This window comes from Podarcis liolepis (genome assembly GCF_965112155.1).
Source record: "Podarcis liolepis genome assembly, chromosome: 7".
Classification (NCBI taxonomy): domain Eukaryota; kingdom Metazoa; phylum Chordata; class Lepidosauria; order Squamata; family Lacertidae; genus Podarcis; species Podarcis liolepis.
This window is the reverse complement of record NC_139561.1, coordinates 5,612,888-5,635,963: the sequence shown is the minus strand read 5'-3', so window position 1 is coordinate 5,635,963 and position 23,076 is coordinate 5,612,888. Positions and strand designations below refer to the sequence as shown.

Here is a 23,076-nt window from a genome sequence, read left to right as displayed (position 1 = left end):
AGCCAATGCCCCCCCCTTACGAGGATGACGATATACGACAGACCCTGGTCCCCTTCTACTATCAAGGACCACCACCGCGAGCCCCAACATCCAGTGACAGCAGCTCTAGTAGTGGGGAGGAAACGGGGGAGGATGAGACACAAGACACTGACAATAGGAGGGTCACACGACTACAAGCGAGAAAGGACAAAGGGGGCGTCAAACAAGTTAAAAACCCCGGACAAGCTAGGACTAAAACCCCCTCTTCTACTCCCCACAACACCATTGAGAACTCTACCCAAGTCGTGAATAAGCCTACTCCCACGGAACCTCATGGCTCTGCAACGGGGACCCTGGGCTGTGATAAAGAGACTCCGGGGACTTCTGACCAAGTAAGCTCCACCGTGACTTCTACTGCTGTCCAGATGCCCTTAAGGGCCCTGCCCATCCCTCCTCTCCAACCTGATGGGCCCCCACGGATGGTTTACACGCATCAACCCTTCTATACCTCAGACCTGGTAACCTGGTCAAATCAGATGCCCTCACTGAGGGACGACCCGGACAAATGCCACCGCCAGGTCAGCGCTATCTTCTCCACACACAATCCCACCTGGCCAGATGTCCACGTCCTTCTGAATGCCCTCTTCAATGAGGCGGAGAAAGCGGACATCCTAACTAAAGCCGGGGAAGCCATAGAACTACCCGACTACCAAAGGGGACGGCCTCAGGGATTGCAAGCGCTCACAGCACAATGTCTTAGAGTGGAACCGGAATGGGACTATAACACCACCGAGGGTATTTGGTGCTTAAACCTATTTAAAAAGGCCATTTTAGACGGTGTAAAGGCCGCCGGACGACGCACCGTTAATTGGACCAAAGTCCAGTCGGTCATGCAGGGACCAAACGAACACCCGTCCGATTACTACACTAGATTGGTCTCTGCCATTAAAACATGGGGGGGGATAGACCCCGAAAACCCACAGCATGAAGTAATCGTTAAAGGGTTCTTCAAAGATCAGGCATGCCCAGATATCAGAAAAGCTCTGAATCTCCAAATTGGATACGATGGAAAGAGCGTAAGTGAAATCTTGTCCATCGCAAAATCTGTCTACAACTCTCGGGATGAAAGAAAGAAGAAGGAAACAAAACCCGAAGTTGAACAAATACTAGCCTTAAGCATGGACACTGCCTATGGTCCTAATCGAGGCAGGGGACTCCCCCGAGGAAAAGGGATCCGTGGAGGAGGACCCCCAAATCCCTATAGGCAATGGGGACCGGGGACGGGAGGATGCTACTACTGCCAAGAAGAGGGACACATAAAAAGATTCTGCCCCTACCTAAATGCGACACCCTACGGGGGACCAGAGGCAAAGTCTTTCCCTGTTCGGAATCCCCACCCCCCTTTCTCCCCGCAAGCCAACGTAACTCCAGGCTACAGCAACCACAACCCAGCGGCTTATACCCCGCAGACGGCCTCAAACCCGATACCTCAAACCCGACCACAACCGGGACCCCGGACCCAAATGCCGGCCATAGACCAGCCCGCCCACCCTTGGGCGAATGCTACTGCTCCCCCCTTGCACCCTCCACACCAACCACCTCCCGATGATCAGGGCACCTATTGACAATTAGAAGGGGATCCCAGTCAGACCCAAACCATCTGCCCTGTCCTTACATTGTCACCTGAGGACCCGGTCTGTACTATCGAAATAGACGGCCACCCCTATCAATGCCTACTGGACACAGGGGCTACCTATTCCACCCTAACCGACAGTCATCTGGAACCAGGGACAGTGACCAAGAAAGTGATGGGACTGGATGGGATACCCCGCACTTGCCCACTCTCGCGACCGGCCAAGGTCACCCTCGGACCATTACTAGCGGAACACACTTTCCTTTTAACAAGCAGCCCTGTCAATCTCCTCGGCAGAGACCTACTCTGCAAACTTAACGCCACTATAAAATGCTCCCCGGATGGCATTTACCTACATATGCCAGGGAACTCTATCCCCATGTTCCAAGGTATCGTTCAGGAATCTAAAGCGGATCGACAGTTTCCCGAGCTCCCTCTAGACCTGGAAAAGGAATTGCCCCCCTCCCTATGGGGCACTGAATCAACCTCAGTCGGGCTCTTACTCTCCGCTACTCCGGTCAAGATCACTTACCGAAGTGACCTACCCTTCCCGTGCACCAAGCAATACCCTCTGCCCAAAGAAGCCATAGACGGTCTAACACCCATGATTGAGGACTTCCTCGAAAAGGGGATCCTAGTCTCATGCGCTTCACCCTGTAATACCCCAGTTCTCCCGGTCAAGAAGCCCGCTAAGGAGGGGACACCTGTACGGTACCGTTTTGTGCAGGACTTGAGATTAGTGAACCAATTCGTGATACCCCGACACCCGGTAGTTGGCAACCCGAACTCCCTCCTAAACGCCATTCCAGCAGGGACGACCTGGTACTCCGCTGCGGATCTGTGCTCTGCCTTCTTCAGTATACCCCTGGATCCGGCTAGTCAGTTCCTTTTTGCATTTACCTGGGGGCCTGGCCAACTAACGTGGACCAGACTGCCCCAAGGCTACGTAGAGTCACCCGCAATTTTTTCGGCCGTATTACACCAGGACTTAGAGGACATCCACCTACCGGCTAGCTCCACCTTACTTCTTTACGTGGATGATATTTTATTATGTTCTACCAGCGAGGAAGCGTGTAAGATAGATACCAAACACCTCCTATCAGAACTAGCAAGGAAAGGACATAAGGTATCTCCAAATAAACTCCAGTATTGTAAACAAGAAGTTAAGTATCTGGGACACATCCTGGGAGTAGGGACCAGAAGTCTGGCCACTGACAGGATTGAGGCAGTCACTAAAATCCCTCTCCCAAAAACAAAGCGACAGCTGCGCGGCTTCCTTGGCATGGCCGGCTTCTGCCGGGCATGGATCGCTGGTTACAGTGAAATAACGAAGCCCTTAACTATCATGACGCGTCAGGACCACCCAGACACATTGGTCTGGGAAGAAAAAGCTTACAGCTCTTTTGAACGACTAAAACGGGAACTCAGATCCGCTCCTGCCCTGGGGCTACCCGACTACCGAATCCCTTTCAACCTGTTCATCCACGAGCAAATGGGGGTAGCCTCCGGTGTCCTAACCCAACCCTTCCGCGATCAAGAGAGGCCAGTAGCATATTATAGTCTACAACTTGACAACACTGCTAAAGGGGCTGTCAGTTGCCTCAGAGCCATCGCAGCCGCTGCCGTCCTCCTCGAGAAAGCCCAAGAGACGGTCCTGGGCCACGAAATCACCCTTCACGTTCCCCACTCAGTCTCAACCCTCCTAACCTTAAAAGGATGTCACCATTTCTCGAACTCCCGCCTCAACCGGTATGAAGCCCTCCTACTAACCCCAACCAATGTCACCATTAAACGTGTTAACTCGCTAAACCCCGCTACCCTACTACCCCTTCCCGACGATGGCACCCCGCATCATGACTGCACCACTATAGTCCGGCAAGCCGAAAAGCCCCGCGAAGACTTAGATCATCTTCCCCTGGAGAACCCGGACTTAATACTATATACTGATGGTAGTTCTAAAGTAATCGACGGGGTTAGAAAGACTGGGTACGCGGTAGTCTCCGACTTCGAAGTACTAGAGTCAAACCCAATCAACTCCCAGTACAGTGCCCAAGCCGCCGAGTTAATTGCGCTGCTGCGTGCCTGCGAGATTGGTGAAGGGAAGCGAATAACCATTTATACAGATAGCAAATACTGTTTCGGCCTTGTGCACACAACTGGCCAAATTTGGCTCCAGAGAGGCTTTCTAACCGCTGCCGGGTCTCAAATCTCGCACGCCGCCCTAGTTGAGCGACTTCTCACAGCGATCCACCTACCTGCCGCTATAGCCGTTGTCCACTGCAAGGCCCATACCAAGGGCAGGGACTCAGTTTCTAAAGGAAACAGACGAGCCGACAAAGCCGCACAGATGGCTGCCTTACGCATCCCTAACAATGAATCCGAGTTTCAAGCCCTCCAACTACCAGCAGACCTAGATCTCACAGAAATTTACAAATCTGCCCCAGGGGATGAAAAGGCTACGTGGGAATCGCTAGGTGCCACCGAACAACAGGGTGTCTGGGTCCTCCCCGATGGAAGAACTGTCCTTCCAAAGGCCTGGACTCCAAAAGTAGTGAGGTTTCTTCATCAGCGAACACATTGGGGAAAAGGGAGATTAATGGAGCATGTAATTAGATCTTGGTACGCACCCGGGATAGCGGCCGCTGCAGCAGCAGCAGCAAAGAATTGCATTACCTGCCATCGCTTCAATCCCAAGCGGGAGCCCAGGAGACCACCAGGAGCCAGACCGTGGGCCTTTGTCCCTTTTGAGAACTTGCAGCTTGATTTCATTGATCTGCCCCAATGCCAAGGCTTTAAACATGCTTTGATTATAGTTGACCAATTCTCCTCGTGGGTGGAGGGATTCCCTTGCAGAAAAGCCACCGCATCCGTAGTTGCCAGGGCCCTCCTACAGGATATTATTCCCCGCTATGGCATACCCCGCCGCCTAGACAGCGATAGGGGAACCCACTTTACTGCAGAAGTGGTGCAATTAGTGGCCAAGGCACTCCAAATTAAATGGGACCTCCACACTCCATACCACCCACAATCCTCTGGCCAAGTGGAGCGTATGAACCAGGAGATAAAAATACAGTTGGGCAAACTTTGCGAGCTCACTGGCCTAAAATGGGTGAATGCACTCCCACTGGTTCTTCATAACATCCGCAGCGCCCCAACCGGACGTTTGAAACTCTCTCCATTCGAACTCTTATTCGGGAGACCTCCTCCCGTCTACAACACTCTATTCCCACTATCAGAACTGGAGCTGGGGGAAGCAGAACTTACTAATTATGTTATTCAGCTCCAGACACAACTACAGCGCCTCCACCACTACGCGGCCATCGAGGGACAGAACCTGCCCATCGACGTCCACGCTCACTCCTTCCACCCTGGTGACTGGATCCTCGTCAAAGTCTACCAGAAGGAACCACTCCAACCCGCGTGGGAAGGTCCCTACCAAGTACTCTTGACATCGCCAACCGCCGTGAAAATAGGTGAGAAGAATTCTTGGTTACATCACACTAGGTGCAAGTCCTCACCCCCTCCACCAGAGACTGAAGAAAGCAACGGCGAGGACTTCACCTTTTCGACTCCACCTGCTCCACCGGCCTCATATATTGACAACGACGACCAACAGACCGGACTGGATCGGGGCCAAGTTCGGGCCCAACAGACCGGACCAGCAGATCGGGGCCAAGTTCGGGCCCAACAGACCGGACCAGCAGATCGGGGCCAAGGTCGGGCCCAACAGACCGGACCAGCAGATCGGGGCCAAGGTCGGGCTCAACAGACCGGACCAGCAGATCGGGGCCAAGGTCGGGCTCAACAGACCGGACCAGACACCGCGACACCCAACTGGACGTCTGAAATCATCCCAGATACCAACACCATCAAGCTACGTTTCAGACGCGCTGACAACCACGTTTGACAGCTCCGTTTGACAGCTCCATTGACAGCTTGCTTCGTTCATCTGACAGCTCCGTTTGACAGCTCCATTGACAGCTTGCTTCGTTGATAGCTTCGCCTTTTGACAGCTCATCTGACAGCTCCATTTGACAGCTCCATTCAACAGCTTCCTTTGATAACTTCACTCTACAGCCTCGCCCTACCTAACACCTTTGTTCGTTAGACCATCTGCGCCCTCCCTACACGCATCCGAACCATGGGTCTGCTTGGCACCGCCCTTCTCCTCGCTGCCCTATCCTCGGTCGCGTCCATCTCATCAGACCACTGCACGGGCTTGCAAACGAACTACCACTTCTTGGACTATCATGAGGTCGAGACGGGAAGGTCAAACCCTGATCGAATGGGGGACTTTGATTTCTGCCTTCCTGAGTCCCGAACCCTGCTGCGCCATTCCCTAGTTCCCCAACTCGCCGAAAACGAATATTGGGAACTTTTCATCCGGAACAAGGATTTACACCGCATCGGCTCTGCGGCTCTCACTCTTGACCACTCCTCTTACCGGCTGACCTGCAGAAATGGGACTTATCTTCTTTACGAGAGTGGAGAGGTCTCACAAACCCCAAATTGGACCGAAGTCGAGACAGGAGGGGCTACTCACGCTTATACGCAATCAAGCCACCCCTCTGGAAACTTGATTTTCGGGTTCCAATGCCTCCGCTCCACCCCAGAAACCCGAAAGCCCCAACTCCAAGGACTCTGCCTGCGACGGTTCTGCTGTTTATGGGACTTAGGGGTCACTCATGAGTGGAAAGGGGCTGAATATCTCGAAGGGTGGCACCACCCTATACACCCCTCACTCTCCCCCTCCTGGGACCACGTCGGACCCCTGCGATGCGGCGGTATCGCCAGGGATAGGCGACTACTGAACACCACCGACCCCCTCCATCCGGTTGGTACGGCACCCCGACAATTCGGCACTGACTCGGCACTCCCGGGAGAAGATCTCCTATCATCTTGGGAGCAGAACTCCTACATTAAGCTTCTCAGCCAGGTGGCGAAGGAGTCACCCTACCCGGACTGCTGGATTTGCGCTCACGCACCCAGCCATCTCCAACAGAGCCTCCCACTGGTCCCTGTACCAGTGACCCTAGAACAGTTCCGTTCCGGAAATGTTACCTCCTGGAACTTGACCGCACTCAACTTAACACATCAATACCTCTACCTCACCGGCCCCACAAAGGGACCCCTTTGCCGCAGCTTCTCAGGGGAAGGAACCTTCATCGGATCCAGTACATGCATCAACACTCTAGAAATCCTACCAACTGGACTGGTCACCGTCTCCAACACTAGGGACTCCCGGACTTTTCCTAACCTTACTGTTGCCTGGGCCGCTGCGGTCGGACACCCCTTGGACTGGAAGCCACAACCCACAGACACCATGCTGCTGCAAACTTTTGCCTCAGGCCGAATGGAATCTTACCTCAGCGGCCTATTCTGGGTGTGTGGACACCGCGCTTACACATGGGTGAGCCCACACATGTCCGGATCCTGCTTCATTGGCTACATCGTTCCCGGAATTAGAATAGTACCACACCTACCCCCTGGAAGACAACGAAACAAAAGGGAGCAAAAGGAGCTGTCAGATCTGTCAGATGTCGCTGCAAATGGAGAGACCGTAGGCCGGTCGCTTTTCCCCGCCTACGGTGCCGGTTCAAATCATGTGGATATTCTCCGACTCACCGACATCCTCCTTAAGTTCATGCAGGAGGCGACTCAGATCACAGACTCTCTCATGTCGGAACTATCCGAGGTAAGACAATTGAGCCTACAGACGAGAATCGCGACAGACTTCCTCTTGTCCAGTCAAGGAGGCACCTGCGCATTAATAGGCACAGAGTGCTGCACATATGTGACTGACCAGACTTTGAATATAACTGGACATTTAAATAACATTCATGAGCTAGCAGGGAAGCTCCACGACATCCAGCATGAGGGACTATCCGACGTGGACTTATGGGGATGGTTGCCCAAGCTGGGTTGGCTCAGGCAGTTATTGAAAGTCGTGGTGTTCATCATTTTAACTGTTTTCCTTTGTGTCTCCATCCTCTGTTGTACTATGCATTGTATTACCCCTTGCTGCTCTTTCCTCCGTCAGTCTGCCTCTCCTAGCTCCTTCCCTCTTCGAGCCTATTCCCACTCCCGACATGCTCCCACTTTCCCGGACTACGTACAGATGAGGCATTTGGGAGAAGGGGAATATGAGATCACCGAAATTTGATGCTCCAATGGTGCGGAGAAAGGATTTGCAAGTTCTTACAGAACTTTAATGCAAATCTATCTCCGAATGGGGGACTGATACGGACCGGGAAAGGGGGGGGGGTACCTCCTTCCCCCTTCTCCTTTGAACAACCGAGGCGATGACCTCGAGGGTGCCCACAATACACCCACCCTCAGCCCCCTCACCGTTACACAAGCACCACACGTCTCCCGTCTCCCCCCTTTTCCTTCTTTCTTTCTGGAGCGAAATAAGCTCAAATATATGAACATGTCCTCCTATTTCTTCCTATGGCTATTCGCGCTCCATTCTTAGAACGGGTAGACCTGGCGTTCCAGCTTCTCCGCTAATTCCTATGGCTGCGCCTTAGCCAATCACAGCCATGCATTTATCCTGCACGAGCTAGCTCACGGAGCCCTTGCACGCCTCGTTGAGCCTACTGACAAGCTGCTGACGGCCCCCCACGGCGAGAACAATGGATCCGAAACCAAGGGCCTCATAAAGCTGTCAAAATGTATCCATTCTTGCTACAATGTATCCATTTTGTTTCCACTTTCAATCACCGATACGGAATAGGTCAGACAGCATAGGAAACCTTAGGAAACCTTTAGAAATTGATATAAAATCAACCGTAACTCCGATTTCTTTCCTTTTGGTGTCATTCAACTCGGCTCCCTATGGACTCCATGATGCTGCCCCTACCTCCATGATCCCCTGAGCGACAGGTCACGTACTCAGGAAGACCTTAATCCTGTCAGATCGTTCTGCCATACCCTTCCTCCGGGCGATGCCAGGTGGCAGACGATGCATATCTCCGCCATTGTCTTCCCATCACCTGTACTCAGGAAACGCTTATCTGTGTTTATCTGTGCATATCTCTTACTCTGCATATTTCCCCCTCCCTTCCTGAAATGTTAATCCATGTAATCCCACCTTCCTGTAATGTATTCATGATGTAACCTGGAAAACCCAGCCTTCTTTTAATGTATTCATGACGTTTTGTCGCACTGTATTCTGGGACTTGGAGGGAACTTTTAAAAGTTTATGTCGCCCCATGCTCGGGGTTCAATTCCACTTTGAACCTGTTGCGCAATAAACTCGGATCTTCGCATTTTGCTCCTGCGTCCGGCTGAGCTTCCTTTTCTTCCGCTAGAATCCACGGACTTGGTCCGATTGGCTGGGTGGCAGGGTAAATACGCACCCAGATTTTCCGTAACACTCTGGAAGGTGGGACTTGAACCGATGGTTTCAAGTGACAAGAAAAGTGTACAATAGTGGTTACTTGATGTGACATTGTAATGGGGGGCCCCACCAAAAGTTTGGAGAAAGTGCTGTAGGCGTCAGTCACAAAATGGCTGCCCTGGAGGTGTGGCACAGCACAAAATGGCTGCCACATGTAAAAGAGCAGAAAAGAGAGACAGGAGGACCACATCTTTGTGTGGCCATGCTCTCCCCAGCGCAGCCTTCTTCCTCAATGATTTGGAAGGAACCTACATCAGCTGCCACACTTGTGGGAAGGTGGACACCTAGTGCCAATCCTGGCAACCAGTGAAAGGAAGGCATAGCTAAGGGGGCATGTTGTCAGATTGGCTGAGGCCGTGCAAACAGGACCTGAGCAGGAAGAGTAAATGACCTCTTGTGCATTCTGAATTTTTGAGGAGATATATACTAAGATGCATGCAACATGCTGCTTGGCACACTGGTGTCCACGGGCACTGTGTTGATGATGCCTGTTGCATGACCTCTACCCAAAGCAATTGTTGTTCAATAAGCAATGAACATAATTGAGACAAGATGGCCCTTTGGCTCCCTCCCAACTCTACAATTTGATGATTCTATATCCTCCTCAAAGACTTTGTGCAAACAAATGAGGACGAAAGCTCAAGAAACAGGTCATCTGGATGTGATCTAAGAGAGCTGGCTTCTGCCAAAGATTCTCTCGCAGAGGCAGAGGACAGTCCTTCCATGCCTCCCTCTCAGAACTCCCTGCTCCCCGGGGGAGAGGAAGGGTTAGGCCGGTGTAAGTCGCTTGTTGCAGATGTGCCCTCAGGTGGCTTTCTCTCAAGAAGTTTCACAGCTGGCTCCACGCTCCACTTAGCTTGCAGGGTGTGGATGGGATTAAGCTGGCAGAACAGTCGTCACATGCCTCTGCCTGTGGCTGTGATCTTGGCATGATAACGCCCAACGGAGACGGCTGCCAGCTTTGCAGAACAAGGGAGCATTGAGCGAGAGGTTGGGCATGCTGGCTCTGTGTTGGAGGCATAGATGCTGCCCGTTCGAGGCAGCCTCGGGATGGGCAACGTGGCCAGGGGCCTTGCGTGACACGGCAGAGACCGCCTCCTGTAAACAGCCAGTCTGGGAGGCTGGCCATCATCTGCGTTTCAACTTTTGTCCGAACATTAGTCTGGGTGGAAATTGAAATAACGGGGAACCTGCGCCAGGAATTTGGGGTGCAGATTTAAGCCAAATGGTTTGAGCAAGAAAGGGGCCTTCACCCCGGAGGCATGGCTGAGGAAGCAGCTTGCAGGAACTAGCCATGGCAGATACCTCCTCCTTCCCAGCCCTGACTGCGAGGGTTTTCCACCCTAGAGAGAGACAGTCAACTCATGACTTGCGCAGGGGTTAGGTTCTGAGATTGTGTGTAAAGCTGAAATTGAGTGTAGCTAGAACAACCCCAGAACCGCCCCTGTGTGACCAACCCTACTTTTGTGTAGCCAGTACACCAAACAGGCCTTGTCCCACCCACCCCGGCACAAAGCGGCAAGGTTTTAAGCTCTTCGCCTTGCTTCCCGGGCTCTGGGAAGCTCCCAGATCCCAGTAAGCAAGCCTGAGAGATGAAAAGCTCTCACTGAGGCAGGAAAGCCCACAGTGGAAAGAGATTTTAATCTCTCTGACCTGCCAAGTTTGTGAAGCCGCAACTGTGCAAGTCAAATGCAAGCAAGTTGCAAGCAAGGACTGTACATCATTTACAAAGTGCTGTGCATTAGACTTGCCCCACCCCACAACCCTGTGAGGGAGACTGCAACGGACTGGATTGATTAACTTGATTTAACAATCTTATTGTCATCCTTTTTAAATTTTGTGAGCTGCTCTGAAAATGCTTGATAAATTTATATTTATCAGATGAACAAAAGAAGATGATGATGATGTGAAATAAGCAATGAGAGAGAGGGGGGGAGGGAGGGAGAGAGGGAGAGGGAGAGAGAGGAGAGAGAATCTTGTCCTATTCTTACCAGAAGCCACACCATGTGTCATAAGTGTTTTTATCTCTGGGATACTTCAAGGAATCACATAGTGCATTGCTTATCAGGCTTCCTCAAACTCGGCCCTCCAGATATTTCGAGACTACAATTCCCATCATTCCTGACCACTGGTCCTGCTAGATAGGGATCATGGGAGTTGTAGGCCAAGAACATCTGGAGGGCCAAGTTTGAGGAAGCCTGGCTAAGGATTGTGTCCCACGTAATGGGCACTCTGACAGATATGGCTCCCTTTCTGTTGAGATGGCGCAACCAACCGTTTCCTATTCTGCAGTGGGCGGGCAGTTGGAGTCCTCTCATGAGGAAGCCACTGGAAGCATAACAAGGTTTCCCTGCCTTGTATGACTGCAGCTGGCTTCACCTGCTGCACACATATAAGAACATCAGAAGAGCCTGCTGGATCGGGCCCATCAAGTCCAGCATCCTGTCCTCACAGTGGCCAACCAGATGCTGGCCCGGCGGGAAACCAGCAAGCAGGAATGGAGCACAAGAGGCCTCTCCTCTCCTGTGCTTTCCAGCAACTAGTCTTCAAAAGCATTGCTGCCTCTGACCATGAAGGCAGAGGCTAGCCATCCTGGCTAGCAGCCACTGATAGCCCTTTCCCTCATGACTTTGTCTAATCCTCTTTTAAAGCCATCCAATATGGTGGCCATCACGGCCTCCTGTGGGAGCCAGTGCCATAATTTAACTCTCTGCTGCGTGAAGAAGTTTCCCCCTCTCTGCATCTCAGCTAGATTAAATTGTTTATGCAGCAGGGGATGGTGGAGGAGAGAACCGAAGCTTCCAAGCCTTCCATCTGGGCTTAATTTTGGGCTTGGCCTCAGGAAATACAACTCGAAACCTGTGTCAGTCAAGCGAATGGCATCTTAATTCTGAATTGTGGAACGGAGCCAGTGGAAGCCCTTTGTGTGGGAGGACAAGAACAAATACACAATTTTCTGCAAAATGCATAACATTAAGGCAGGCCCCGTGGCCGCAAAGAAAAAAGTTTTGCCGCCCATAATAAGTTCTTCAAAAGTCCAAATGGACCGTTTGGGAATTTCCAGTGTTTGTAAAATGAGTTCAAGAGCCCTGTAGATTAGAACTTCCACGGGGTTTAAAAAGAAAGGACTTATCTGCCTTTCGGTAAGAACTGGCACTTTGGAAAATTTGGAGAACCTGACCCTATGCATGTTGCTCAGAAGTCAGTCCCACCAATTTAAATGATACTCAACTCCAACATGTGTTGGAGAATTGTAGCGTTAGAAGGGAACCCAATGGACATCTAGTCCAACCCATTGCAATGAAGGAATACACAGCTTTAAAATCCCTGACGGAGGGCCATCCAGTCTCTACTTAAAAACCTCCAATGGAAGTCCACCACCTTCCTAACGTTTAGTCAGAATCTCTATTCTTGTAATTTGAAGCCATTGGTATGGGTCCTCCCCTCTGGAGCAGCAGAAACCAAGTTTGCTCCATCTTCCGTCTGACAGCCTTTTAGATATTTGGAGATGACCATCATAGCATCTCTCAGTCTTTTCTTCTCCAGGCTAGACATACCTAAACATACACCTATTTCCCACGCCTATTGTGTTAATACTCATTGACTAGAATGTAAAATATGATTTTGCAAGAGGCCCTTTGCCACCTTCCACCCGGCATTAAGAACATTCACTTGATTATGCAGGGAGCGCACAAGAGACTCACTGATAGTTTGAGCATCATGGGTAAAAATATTTGTAAAAGGTTTTTTTAAAAAAACACCCTATAATATATTGCTACTATTTAATTAGATGTACAAACATAAGAAAAAGACCCGCCAATATAACCACAATCGGATTCTAAATATGTATCCTTAATGTACATAAGAAACCACTTTAGAACATACTTCTAAAAAACAAATTAATGCCACAAATGTGAATAGATTTACTGTGAAATAGATATTGATTATTGCCTTTTGGAACACCTGTTTGCAAACTCTGTACATCTGGCTTTTTCCTCTCCATTGTAAATTTTGTATAATTCATTCCTTCTCCTGCATTTTTTTTTAAATAAGGTGAATCATAGAATCATAGAATCATAGAGTTGGAAGAGACCACAAGGGCCATCGAGTCCAACCCCCTGCCAAGCAGGAAACACCATCAGAGCACTCCTGACATATAGTTGTCAAGCCTCTGCTTAAAGACCTCCAAAGGAGGAGACTCCACCACACTCCTTGGCAGCAAATTCCACTGTCAAACAGCTCTTACTGTCAGGAAGTTCTTCCTAATGTTTAGGTGGAATCTTCTTTCTTGTAGTTTGGATCCATTGCTCCGTGTCCGCTTCTCTGGAGCAGCAGAAAACAACCTTTCTCCCTCCTCTATGTGACATCCTTTTATATATTTGAACATGGCTATCATATTACCCCTTAACCTCCTCTTCTCCAGGCTAAACATGCCCAGCTCCCTTAGCCGTTCCTCATAAGGCATCGTTTCCAGGCCTTTGACCATTTTGGTTGCCCTCCTCTGGACACATTCCAGAGAGATACATTCTGTGTATCTGAAGAAGTGTGCATGCACACGAAAGCTCATACCAAGAACTAACTTAGTTGGTCTTTAAGGTGCTACTGGAAGGAATTTTTTTTATTTTGACTATGGCAGACCAACACGGCTACCTATCTACAGTTTGTCAGTGTCTTTCTTGAACTGTGCTGCCCAGAACTGGACACAGTACTCCAGGTGAGGTCTGACCAGAGCAGAATACAGTGGCACTATTACTTCCCTTGATCTTAAGGTGCTTAAACAGATTAGAATTTACCAGCTCCTTAACTTTGCAGTAGCTTAAAGTTAAAAGCATTGACTAAACCACTGTTCTCTGAGTATCACCCAAACCAAAGAAACCATTCACTAACTCTACCCATTGTTTGTGTACTGGGAATATGTATGGCTGTGTGAATGTGGCCCCAACCACTTTTGGATCTGACCTTGTCCATCCCTATTCCATTCAGGTAATCTGACCCTCTGCCTGAAAATAGTCCCCCTCCCTCCCCCCACCATAATCATTTTACATATTTATTTCATTTAAGTTGACTGTAGCCCACAAACCGTAGTTCACCTCACATCACGCCCAGTCCCTGTTACCCTAAGCCTGCCCACCAAAAACTGCCCCAAAGCTGCTGCCATTCTTTGATGTCTTTGTTAAGAAGACCCTCTTTCTCTCTTTTTCGGATGTCCCAGCGAGCCTGACCTCAATTTGCCAAGCAGGCAAGACGTCTGCTTTGCGTTATGCTGTTCTCAAACTCAGAACGTAAGTGGGTTTGTTTTTTTGTCCTGAAAGAAGTCCTGCCCGGAGCCAGGTTTACGCCGACTGGAAGAAATTTTGTGTTTGTGTAAACAAAGGAAATTGGTGTTCTGGCAAGGAGGGGAGAGGAGTGGCTGGCGTGAATTATGCTGAGCTGGGGGGGCAAGGAGCCCATTTACTGAAGAACCCAGACTAAAACATCCCTCTTCCGCCAGAGTTTCTTCTTGAATTAAGAATGGCCTATTTATGACCAAGGGAGGAATGGTGCTCTTTATTTTATGTTGTGTCCTATAGATTTCATAAGGTTGTTCTTGCTGACTTTATATAGTTTAATGATGCAGCCTGCCCTGAAATTATTTTTATGGTGTACAGTGGTACCTCGGGTTACAGACGCTTCAGGTTACAGACTCCGCTAACCCAGAAATAGTACCTCGGGTTAAGAACTTTGCTACAGGATGAGAAAAGAAATTGCGTGATGGCAGCGCAGCGGCAGTGGGAGGCCCCATTAGCTAAAGTGGTGCTTCAGGTTAAGAACAGTTTCAGGTTAAAAACGGACCTCTGGAACAAATTAGGTACGTAACCAGAGGTACCACTGTATATCAGACACCCTCCACTATAAAAACTAGCAGCCTGGGCCTGAAAGAGATGCCCGCCTTGTGCCACAAAGCACCTTAGGTTGGGCCAAATCAACTTCAGTGAGCAATTTCATGGCAAATAAGAGGACCAGCGTCGAAAGTTTAAAATTACAGAGAATAAAAAAGAGAGAAGAAGAAGAAAAAGAAGAAGAAAAAAAATAATCAGAAAAACAAGGAATTAAGCAATACAAGTCAATAAAAAGAAAAAAAGAAAAATACAAAACACCCAATACATCAAAACCAACAACAAAAAAAGAAAAAGGATTTTTTTTAAAAAAACAAATCCAATATTCCCAAATCTTTATCTTCCGTTAACTTGTTTAATCGACTTCCTCACACCTCCCTTTTTTGTATTCTAGTTATTAATTATCTCAGCAAATCCTTTCCATCTTTCACTATATTCTATCTTTCACTATATTCCAGAGTCTCCTCTAGAGGGAGCTTGTGATACTGTTGCTGGAGTCGATCTGGGGAATTTTACAGCTGCAGAGATTAAAGATCGTGGGAACCTTGAGCAAGAATGTGTCTAGAAGAAGTCTTAGTGCTTGCTCTTTGCAAGACAAGCGCTTTACTGGAACAGCTATATGAAAAGATGGATTTGATGGCTGTTGCAGTTAGCAATTTTGGACAAACGGTGAATACCTACATAGAAACTACTCAGGAACCATCTCAGGAATTTGCTTTGACAGGGCAAGTTGTGCAGAAGACAAAGGAGGAGGTTGTTGCTGAACCTCAAGTAATAGAAATGGAGAGAGCCGCAGCCTTGCAGGAAAATAAGTTGTTGTTTCTGATGACTGAACCTGGAGAAAGTCAGATTGGGAGAGATGGAGTACTGTTTGGTTTGGAGATGGGAAGCTGGATGGATCCCCCTATGCAGGGATGTTCTGACTTTTGGGATCTGGTTGTGGGCCAGGGGGAGTTGTGGGGGCCCTTAACTTTGGAGGGACTTTGAAACATGCCTTCAAATATCTTTTGGATTTCAGTGCTGACTATGGAGAATGGGTTGACCTGTCGAGAAGGGTTAAAGATATTGTCAAGTTGGAGTCTCCCCGAGATCTACCCCTCAGTGAGAAAGGAAGGAAATTAAGAATAAGATCAGCAGAAGACAAAGTAAAGTGCAGGTATAAACATGAAGAAGACCTGCAGAAGGGACATGGAAAAGACTTAAGAGCCTTGGATAGAAGGTCACCAGGTTAATGGACTAGATGGAAGGGATAGAAAGGACTGACAAAACCTGAGACCAGGAAGAAGAGACGATGGATGAAGATTGGAAGAAAGTTTAAAAAATCATTTAGAGAATTATTGTAAAATTAACGAGTGTTAGAAAAATGCTGGAATGAAACTATTTGGCTTTAGTAGGAATACTATAAGGAATTATGTACAAATAAGTTTTAAGTTCTAGGGCTTTTTATGGTAAGATAAGGTTAAAATAAATTAAGGTAATTTAATGATAGAATATAGTGAAAGATGGAAAGGATTTGCTGAAATAATTAATAACTAGAATACAAAAAAGGGTGTGAGGAAGTCGATGAAACAAGTTAACGAAAGATAAAGATTTGGGAATATTGGATTTGTTTTTAATTTTTTTCTTTTTCTTTTTTTGTTGTTGGTTTTGATGTATTGGGTGTTTTGTATTTTTCTTTTTTTCTTTTTATTGACTTGTATTGCTTAATTGTTTTTCTTCTTCTTCTTCTCCTTCTCTCTTTTTTATTCTCTGTAATTTTAAACTTTCAATAAAAATAAGAGGGACCAGCATCTGCCAGCCAGAGTGGGCATGTGCTATCTTCAGTATTGGAGGTGGGATGCCTGCCCCCCCCCCTTCTAGAGAACCTGTCTTTTGTTCCCGCAGTGGTGTCCAAACCTTTTTCAAAGAGGGCCAGATTTGATGAAGTGAAGAGCCATGAGGGCCAGCCAAAGTTGTTGACTTTTTTTTTTTAGGATTGAAGTTGTTGAGTTTTTTGTAGGATTTTACAGTGGCCAGTTTAAACCGACTGGCGGGCCGGATCAGGCCCCCGAAACCGACTTTGGACATGCCTGCTGGAGGATTTAAAGCGTAAAGAAAAGTTATGGGGACAATAGTATTGGCCTGCCCCACAGGATAGTTAGAGTCGTGGAACAGCCTTGGTCACAATATAAGTGCTATCTAACTGCATTCTGAGCGGCTTGCCTAAGTTGACCCTTGGGATTCTTTCCAACTTTACAATTAAATGAATCACGGTAATATTTGCTGGGGTCACGGCCAGCTGACCGGGGTGTTGATGTGCCTGCTCTGCAGTGCTGTGCTTGGCTGTTCCTTCCCCCAAAGGACAGGAGACAGGGAGGGTGGATGTTCCCAAGCTCAGCTGGCGCTTGGTCGCCTGGGGCGAAGTAGGGGCCTTTCTGTCGGACAAGGAAGGTGGCCAGCCGCTGGATCCTCTCCTCGCCTTCCACTGCCTTGCCCCAAGGCGCTTCCTGGCTGGGATAAGATTTCCAGAGCGAAATGTTTCTTATTTCCTCTCTCCGTCCAGCCAACGGACTCCTCCCACCTGCAAAGGTCTGGCTCTTCTGAGCTGCTGCGGGGCAAGAGGGGGCTGGCCAAAGTTGCCAACTTGCCCCGAATGCAGCAGGCCTGGGAGGGGCCTGTTGCCCATCCAGAGCAGTTTTTCCAACTGGGCACCCCCCACCCAGATCATAGCTGTCAACCAGTGGCGTAGCAGGAGGGTGCAGGGGGGGGCCGGCCGCACCGGGTGCAACATCTGGGGGGGCGCTCGCACTCGCAGCTCTCTGCCCCCACGGGTTAGGGGGCGCAAATTACTTGCCTTGCCCCGGGTGCTGACAACCCACGCTACGCCACTGCTGTCAACCTCCTCTTTTTTTGCGGGAAATTCCCTTATTCCAGCGCCGTTTCCCGCTGCTTCCCATTGCTATCCTGGATTGTTAGATATCTCGTAGACTGTCCCCGGGACAGGAGAGGCTGCTGATCACTTATTTTCAAATCTGAAAGTTGACAGCTATGGCCCAGATGTGCTGTACTGTTTTTAACATCTGCATTTTAATAACAGGTAGGTAGCCGTGTTGGTCTGCCGTGGTTGAAACAAACAAACAAACAAACAAAATCCTTCCAGTAGCACCTTAGAGACCAACTAAGTTTGTTATTGGTATGAGCATTCGTGTGCATGCACGAAAGTTGGTCTCTAAGGTGCTACTGGAAGGATTTTATTTTATTTTACATTTTAATAGTTTGTTTTAGAGCTTGGTTAGTTTTCAACGATTGTCTTCTATAACTTTTAAGCTTTTTGTCTTTTATCTGTGTCGTTTTAATTTGGGCAAGTCACTTTGAGTCCCAGCCTGGGGAAAAGGATATGGATAATTATAATGGTGGTTACAATTGCAGCCCCATCTTCCAACAGACCCATCTGGAAGGGCCAGGATGGCTAGCAATGGAGGGGTGTTTTAGTCCCCCAAACAGGCAGAGGGCATCCGATTGAGGAATGGGGCTCCTACACCCCAGAGTTGAAAACGGGTCTGCTCGTAAGCCACCTCCCAAAGCGGATTTGTTTTGCTTTGCAATGGCCCCCCCTGCACTGTTATCATTAAAAACCACAAATGATTTTGTTCTTTAGGTTAAAGGACCACTAAGAAAGTTCTTTGTCATCTGCTATCAAAAGCTCAAAATGAGCGTCAATAGCATGGGAACTGCTAAGCTGTGCTCACTAGCAAAATCATGCTTTGGGCATTAGAGATAGGATTCCCAGCTGCCACTGACCCCCACTTTGGAGACTGGGGGTGGATGGGATTAAACTTCAGATCATTGGTTCCCAAACTTTTTTGGGCCACTGGCCCCTTGGTTCCATAAACTCATCTCCCGTGCCCCCCACCCTGCCCTATAAATATGCATGAAGGCAGCAAACCTCCTTTCTCCTTTCCTCCCAGCAAGTATTCAAAGGTAGACTGTCCCTGAACATGGAAGCTCCACCGATCCTTCATGAATTTGGGGAAAGGTGTTCCCCCCCCCAAAGCTATCTAAGCTAGTAGCCTCTACTAAATCTTGTAGTAGAGTTTAGCAAGGAGTAAAAGCTCTGTCTTCCTACAATAAACCATCCTGACTTTCTCTTAGTCAACTTATTTGCTAAACTCAGAAGTCTCTCTCCTCCCTCCAAAGTGCAGAACAGGGATGGCTAACTTCTAGTCTGCAAGAATATAAAAATCGTTTTAAAAAAATTATATACCACTTGATTATAGTAAAGCTTCCAAGTAGTTTACAAGAAATGTTAAAATTATTAACAGAAAACAGTTTCCCTCGCAGCTCGTTCATCCCTGCACTACCCACAAAAGATCACAGCTACAGGTAAGAACTTGAGAGTCAGTGTGGTGTCATGGTTAGAGTGTTGGACTAGAACCTGCGAGAGACCTGGGTTCGAATCCCCGCTCAGTCATGAAGTTCACTGGGTGACCTTGGGGGACAGTGATTGCCTCTCAGCCTAACCTACCTTGCAGGGATGCCATGGGGGTTAAATGAGGAGAGGGGGAACCATGCTCTGCCACCTTGAGCTCCGCAGAGAAAAAGGGGGGGGGATATAAATACAGTAAATAAAATAATAATAAGTAAGAAGATGGTGGCTGCTGGACCAGACCTAGTCCAGCATCCTATTCTCCCAGCTGCCTCTAGGAAACCCACAAGCGGGGGATGAGCACAAGAGCCCTCTTTCCATTCCTAATCCCCCCCCAAAGCATTTGCACTGGCTCCCCATCTACTGCCAAGCCAAGTTCAGGGTCCTTATATTAATCTACAAAGCCCCTAACAATTTAGGTCCAGAGTACCTCAGGAACCTCCTGAACGCTCAAATCCCAGCTCAGTCACTGAGATCATATGCAGGAACATCACTGGCCATTCCTCAAGTTGGTGAGGTGCACTTGACAACAGCAAGGAGCTGAGCCTTTAGTCTCATTGGCCTGGCGCTGTGGAACTCTCTGCCACAAGAGATTCAGCAGGTGCCTTCTGTGCCAACTTTTAAGTGCCTGCTGAAAACTTTACTTTCCCGCCAGGCCTATGCAAGGCAATTAAGAATCCATATTTCCAAAACAGTTCACCGATTTCTGATTTAAACTTTTTAAAATGTGGTTTTGATTGTGCGGTTTAACATTCAATTGTTGTAAATGGCTCCGATACCTTTTCTGGATAGTGGTATGTAAATGAACTTTATAAATAAGTAAAACAAACTGCCACTGACTGAGGAAAAGCGCCTTTCTCACAAGTGAATCCCATAGCCACCCCTAAATTGGGAGAAAGTTTTGAGGAGGTCTGGATCTCAGCTCCCCACCCAGTTTCCTGACAGCGAGAGAGGAACAAAAATTTAGATGAGCAAAGCATCCTTTTTGCTTACCAGCCAGGTGCCCAGCCCCAGCTGCGGCATCTTCTTGCCAGAAGGCAGAGTCAGGAACGTAGTGGAAGCCATTGGGACTCTTCGGAGTTTGGTTTCTCTCAGCTGTTGCCTTTCACCATTCCAGGCGCTGGGTTTTTATGCACGAGATCCAGGAAACTGGGGGATTTGCAACACCCACATGCTCCTCAGTCATTGGCTACGTTTTCAGCCAATGCAAGGCTGGAGGATGAAAACTTTTACATAACTATCTGAAGCTGGACCGTGAAGCCCCACCCTTCAAAAAACATAAAGACCTTATACATTTTAGGTGGGATGTGTGCATGTGATGGCATGCCTGCAAGGGTCAGTGAATCACAGAATGGTAGAGTTGGGAGGGACCCCATTGGTCATCTAGTCCAACGCCCTGCAAAGCAGGAATCACAATGAAAGAGCGAAAGCTTTGTGTTTGCGTGTGTGTGTGTGTGTGTGTGTGTGTGTGTGTGTGTGTGCATTGGCCATGCAAGGCTGGCCCAAGACATTTTGCTGCCTGAGGCACAGCACAAGGCGACGCCCCTCATTATTCCTTGCACAGAAGCCAAGTGGATTGACAGTTGAGTCTTAATTCAGTACTGGGAATCGGACAGCATTTTCCACAGCACTGACAGCCCTTGTACCGTAAATAACTCTGTCCTTTGATAGAGAGAGGAATGCCCCAGAGCTTAGAAGGAGCAGCCAAGGGGCCGTTGTCCATGTCTGCCACCCGAGGCAATCGCCTCACTTTGCCTTGTGGCAGAGTCGGTCCTTTGGCCATAACTACTGTTGCCATGGGACGTGGGTGGCGCTGTGGGTTAAACCACAGAGCCTAGGACTTGCCGATCAGAAGGTCGGCGGTTCGAATCCCCGCAATGGGGTGAGCTCCTGTTGCTCAGTCCCTGCTCCTGCCAACCTAGCAGTTCGAAAGCACGTCAAAGTCCAAGTAGATAAATAGGTACCGTTGCGGCGGGAAGGTAAACGCCGTTTCCGTGAACTGCTCTGGTTCGCCAGAAGTGGCTTAGTCATGCTGGCCACACGACCCAGAAGCTGTAGGCCAGCTCCCTCGGCCAATAAAGTGAGATGAGCACCACAACCCCAGAGTCGGCCACGACTGGACCTAATGGTCTTTACCCTTTACCTTTACCTTTACTGTTGCCATGAACTCTCCAGAAGGATGGCAGGCGTTGGCTGTGTACATTCAGTGCAAAGAATTCTGGTCATTGTGGTTTGCTTAAGGGTTGCTGGGAACTGTGACTCTGTGAGGGGAGAACTACAGTGCCCAGAATTCCCTGGAGAAAAAATGTGCCACAAATGTGATTTAAAGGGATCCCACCCTGCGACTCATTTAGATGTTACAGATAGGTAGCCGTGTTGGTCTGCCATAGTCAAAATAAAAAAATTCCTTCCAGTAGCACCTTAAAGACCAACTAAGTTAGTTCTTGGTATGAGCTTTCGTGTGCATGCACACTTCTTCAGATACCAGTTAGTTCTTGGTATGAGCTTTCGTGTGCATGCACACTTCTTCAGATGTATTGATATTCTTCAGATCATTTAGATGTATCGTTGAGCAAATTCATGGAGTGTGAAACCCTCCATGTTCAGAGGCACTCTGTCTCTGAATACCAGTCGCTGGGGAACAAACAGCAGTATCCCTCAGGCCTCATTTGCAGGCTACCCAGCTGTATCCGCCTTGCTGCTGCCACAGGCAGGGTGCTGGAGTAGGTGGGCCTTTGACCTTATCCAGGCAAGTTGGTTGAGCACCAAGGGTGGTCTGTTCTCATGTCACCCTTTACCCTTTACCCTCCTGTCCTCGGTTACTAGTCTGAACTTGCAGCCCTTCATTCAGTGGCAGGCTTTGAAAGAGCCTTGTTACAGTAGAAATCTGTTGACAGTAGAAATCTGAACCCTACCCAAGTCACAATACTAAGCCGGTGGGAACCCAACCGCGCCCTCTAATCTGAATGCCTCCAAAGAAAGCTTAGTGCTTTCTTAGTGTTTAGGATTCTCAAGTTCTCTCTTGTGGGGTGCATGATTCTTGCCTAGGAGATGCTAATCCCTTTGTAAAGCGCCTTTAAGGTTCTGAATGTTGAAAGAACTGCCTGAGGAACTGTCATCAGTGTGGAGGAGGCATGAATAGGTTGGATAAAACCAAGGGATCCTTTCAGGGTGGGACTCTGGTATTTTGCCAGACCAGGATAAACCATTTAGGCCAAGCCCAGATGGAAGCTTTCCCCAACCTGGTGCCCTCCATGTGCTGTTGGATGACACGTCCCATCAGCCCTAGCTGGCACAGCTGTATGATTCTGGGGGTTCAGGGCTCCTGCATCAAGCAGGAATAAACAGGTGCACAAATATAGGATGGGGGCAGCTGGCTCAACAGCAGAATGTGTGAAAAGGAGCTAGGGGTGTGAGTAGACCACAAGCTTAACACGAGTGAACAGTGCAATGCAGCAGCAAAAGTGCTAATGCAATTCTAAATTACACCAATGGAAGTAGAGTGTCCAGGTCAAGGGAAGTCATAGTCCCACTCTATTCCACCTTGGTTAGACCCCACCTGGAGTCCTGTGTCCAGTTCTGGGCACCACAGTTTAAGAAGTATATTGACAGGCTGGAAGGTGTGCAGAGCAAGGCGACCAAGAGGATCAGGGGTCTAGAAGCCAAGCCTTATGAGGAATGGTTGAGGGAGCCGAGTGAGGCAAAGTCTGTCTGCAAGGTTCAGTCCAGTCCAGTCCAAAGGTCAGGAGTATCTCAGTTCATCTAGTCAGACAATCTGGGG

At 48.8% G+C, this 23,076-nt stretch overlaps 1 protein-coding gene across 1 annotated transcript in view; it reads right to left on the bottom strand.

Annotated features, from left to right (window-relative positions):
• The window catches only part of LOC310711916 (aldo-keto reductase 1B-like), a 37,479-nt gene extending 16,733 nt beyond the window's left edge, over nt 1-20,746 (bottom strand). The window contains exon 1 of the mRNA XM_083514396.1: nt 20,289-20,746. Coding sequence (XP_083370522.1) covers nt 20,289-20,360 — 72 coding nt within the window. The 5' untranslated portion in view covers nt 20,361-20,746. The remainder of the gene's footprint in view (nt 1-20,288) is intronic.
• Nucleotides 20,747-23,076: the final 2,330 nt, after the last annotated feature.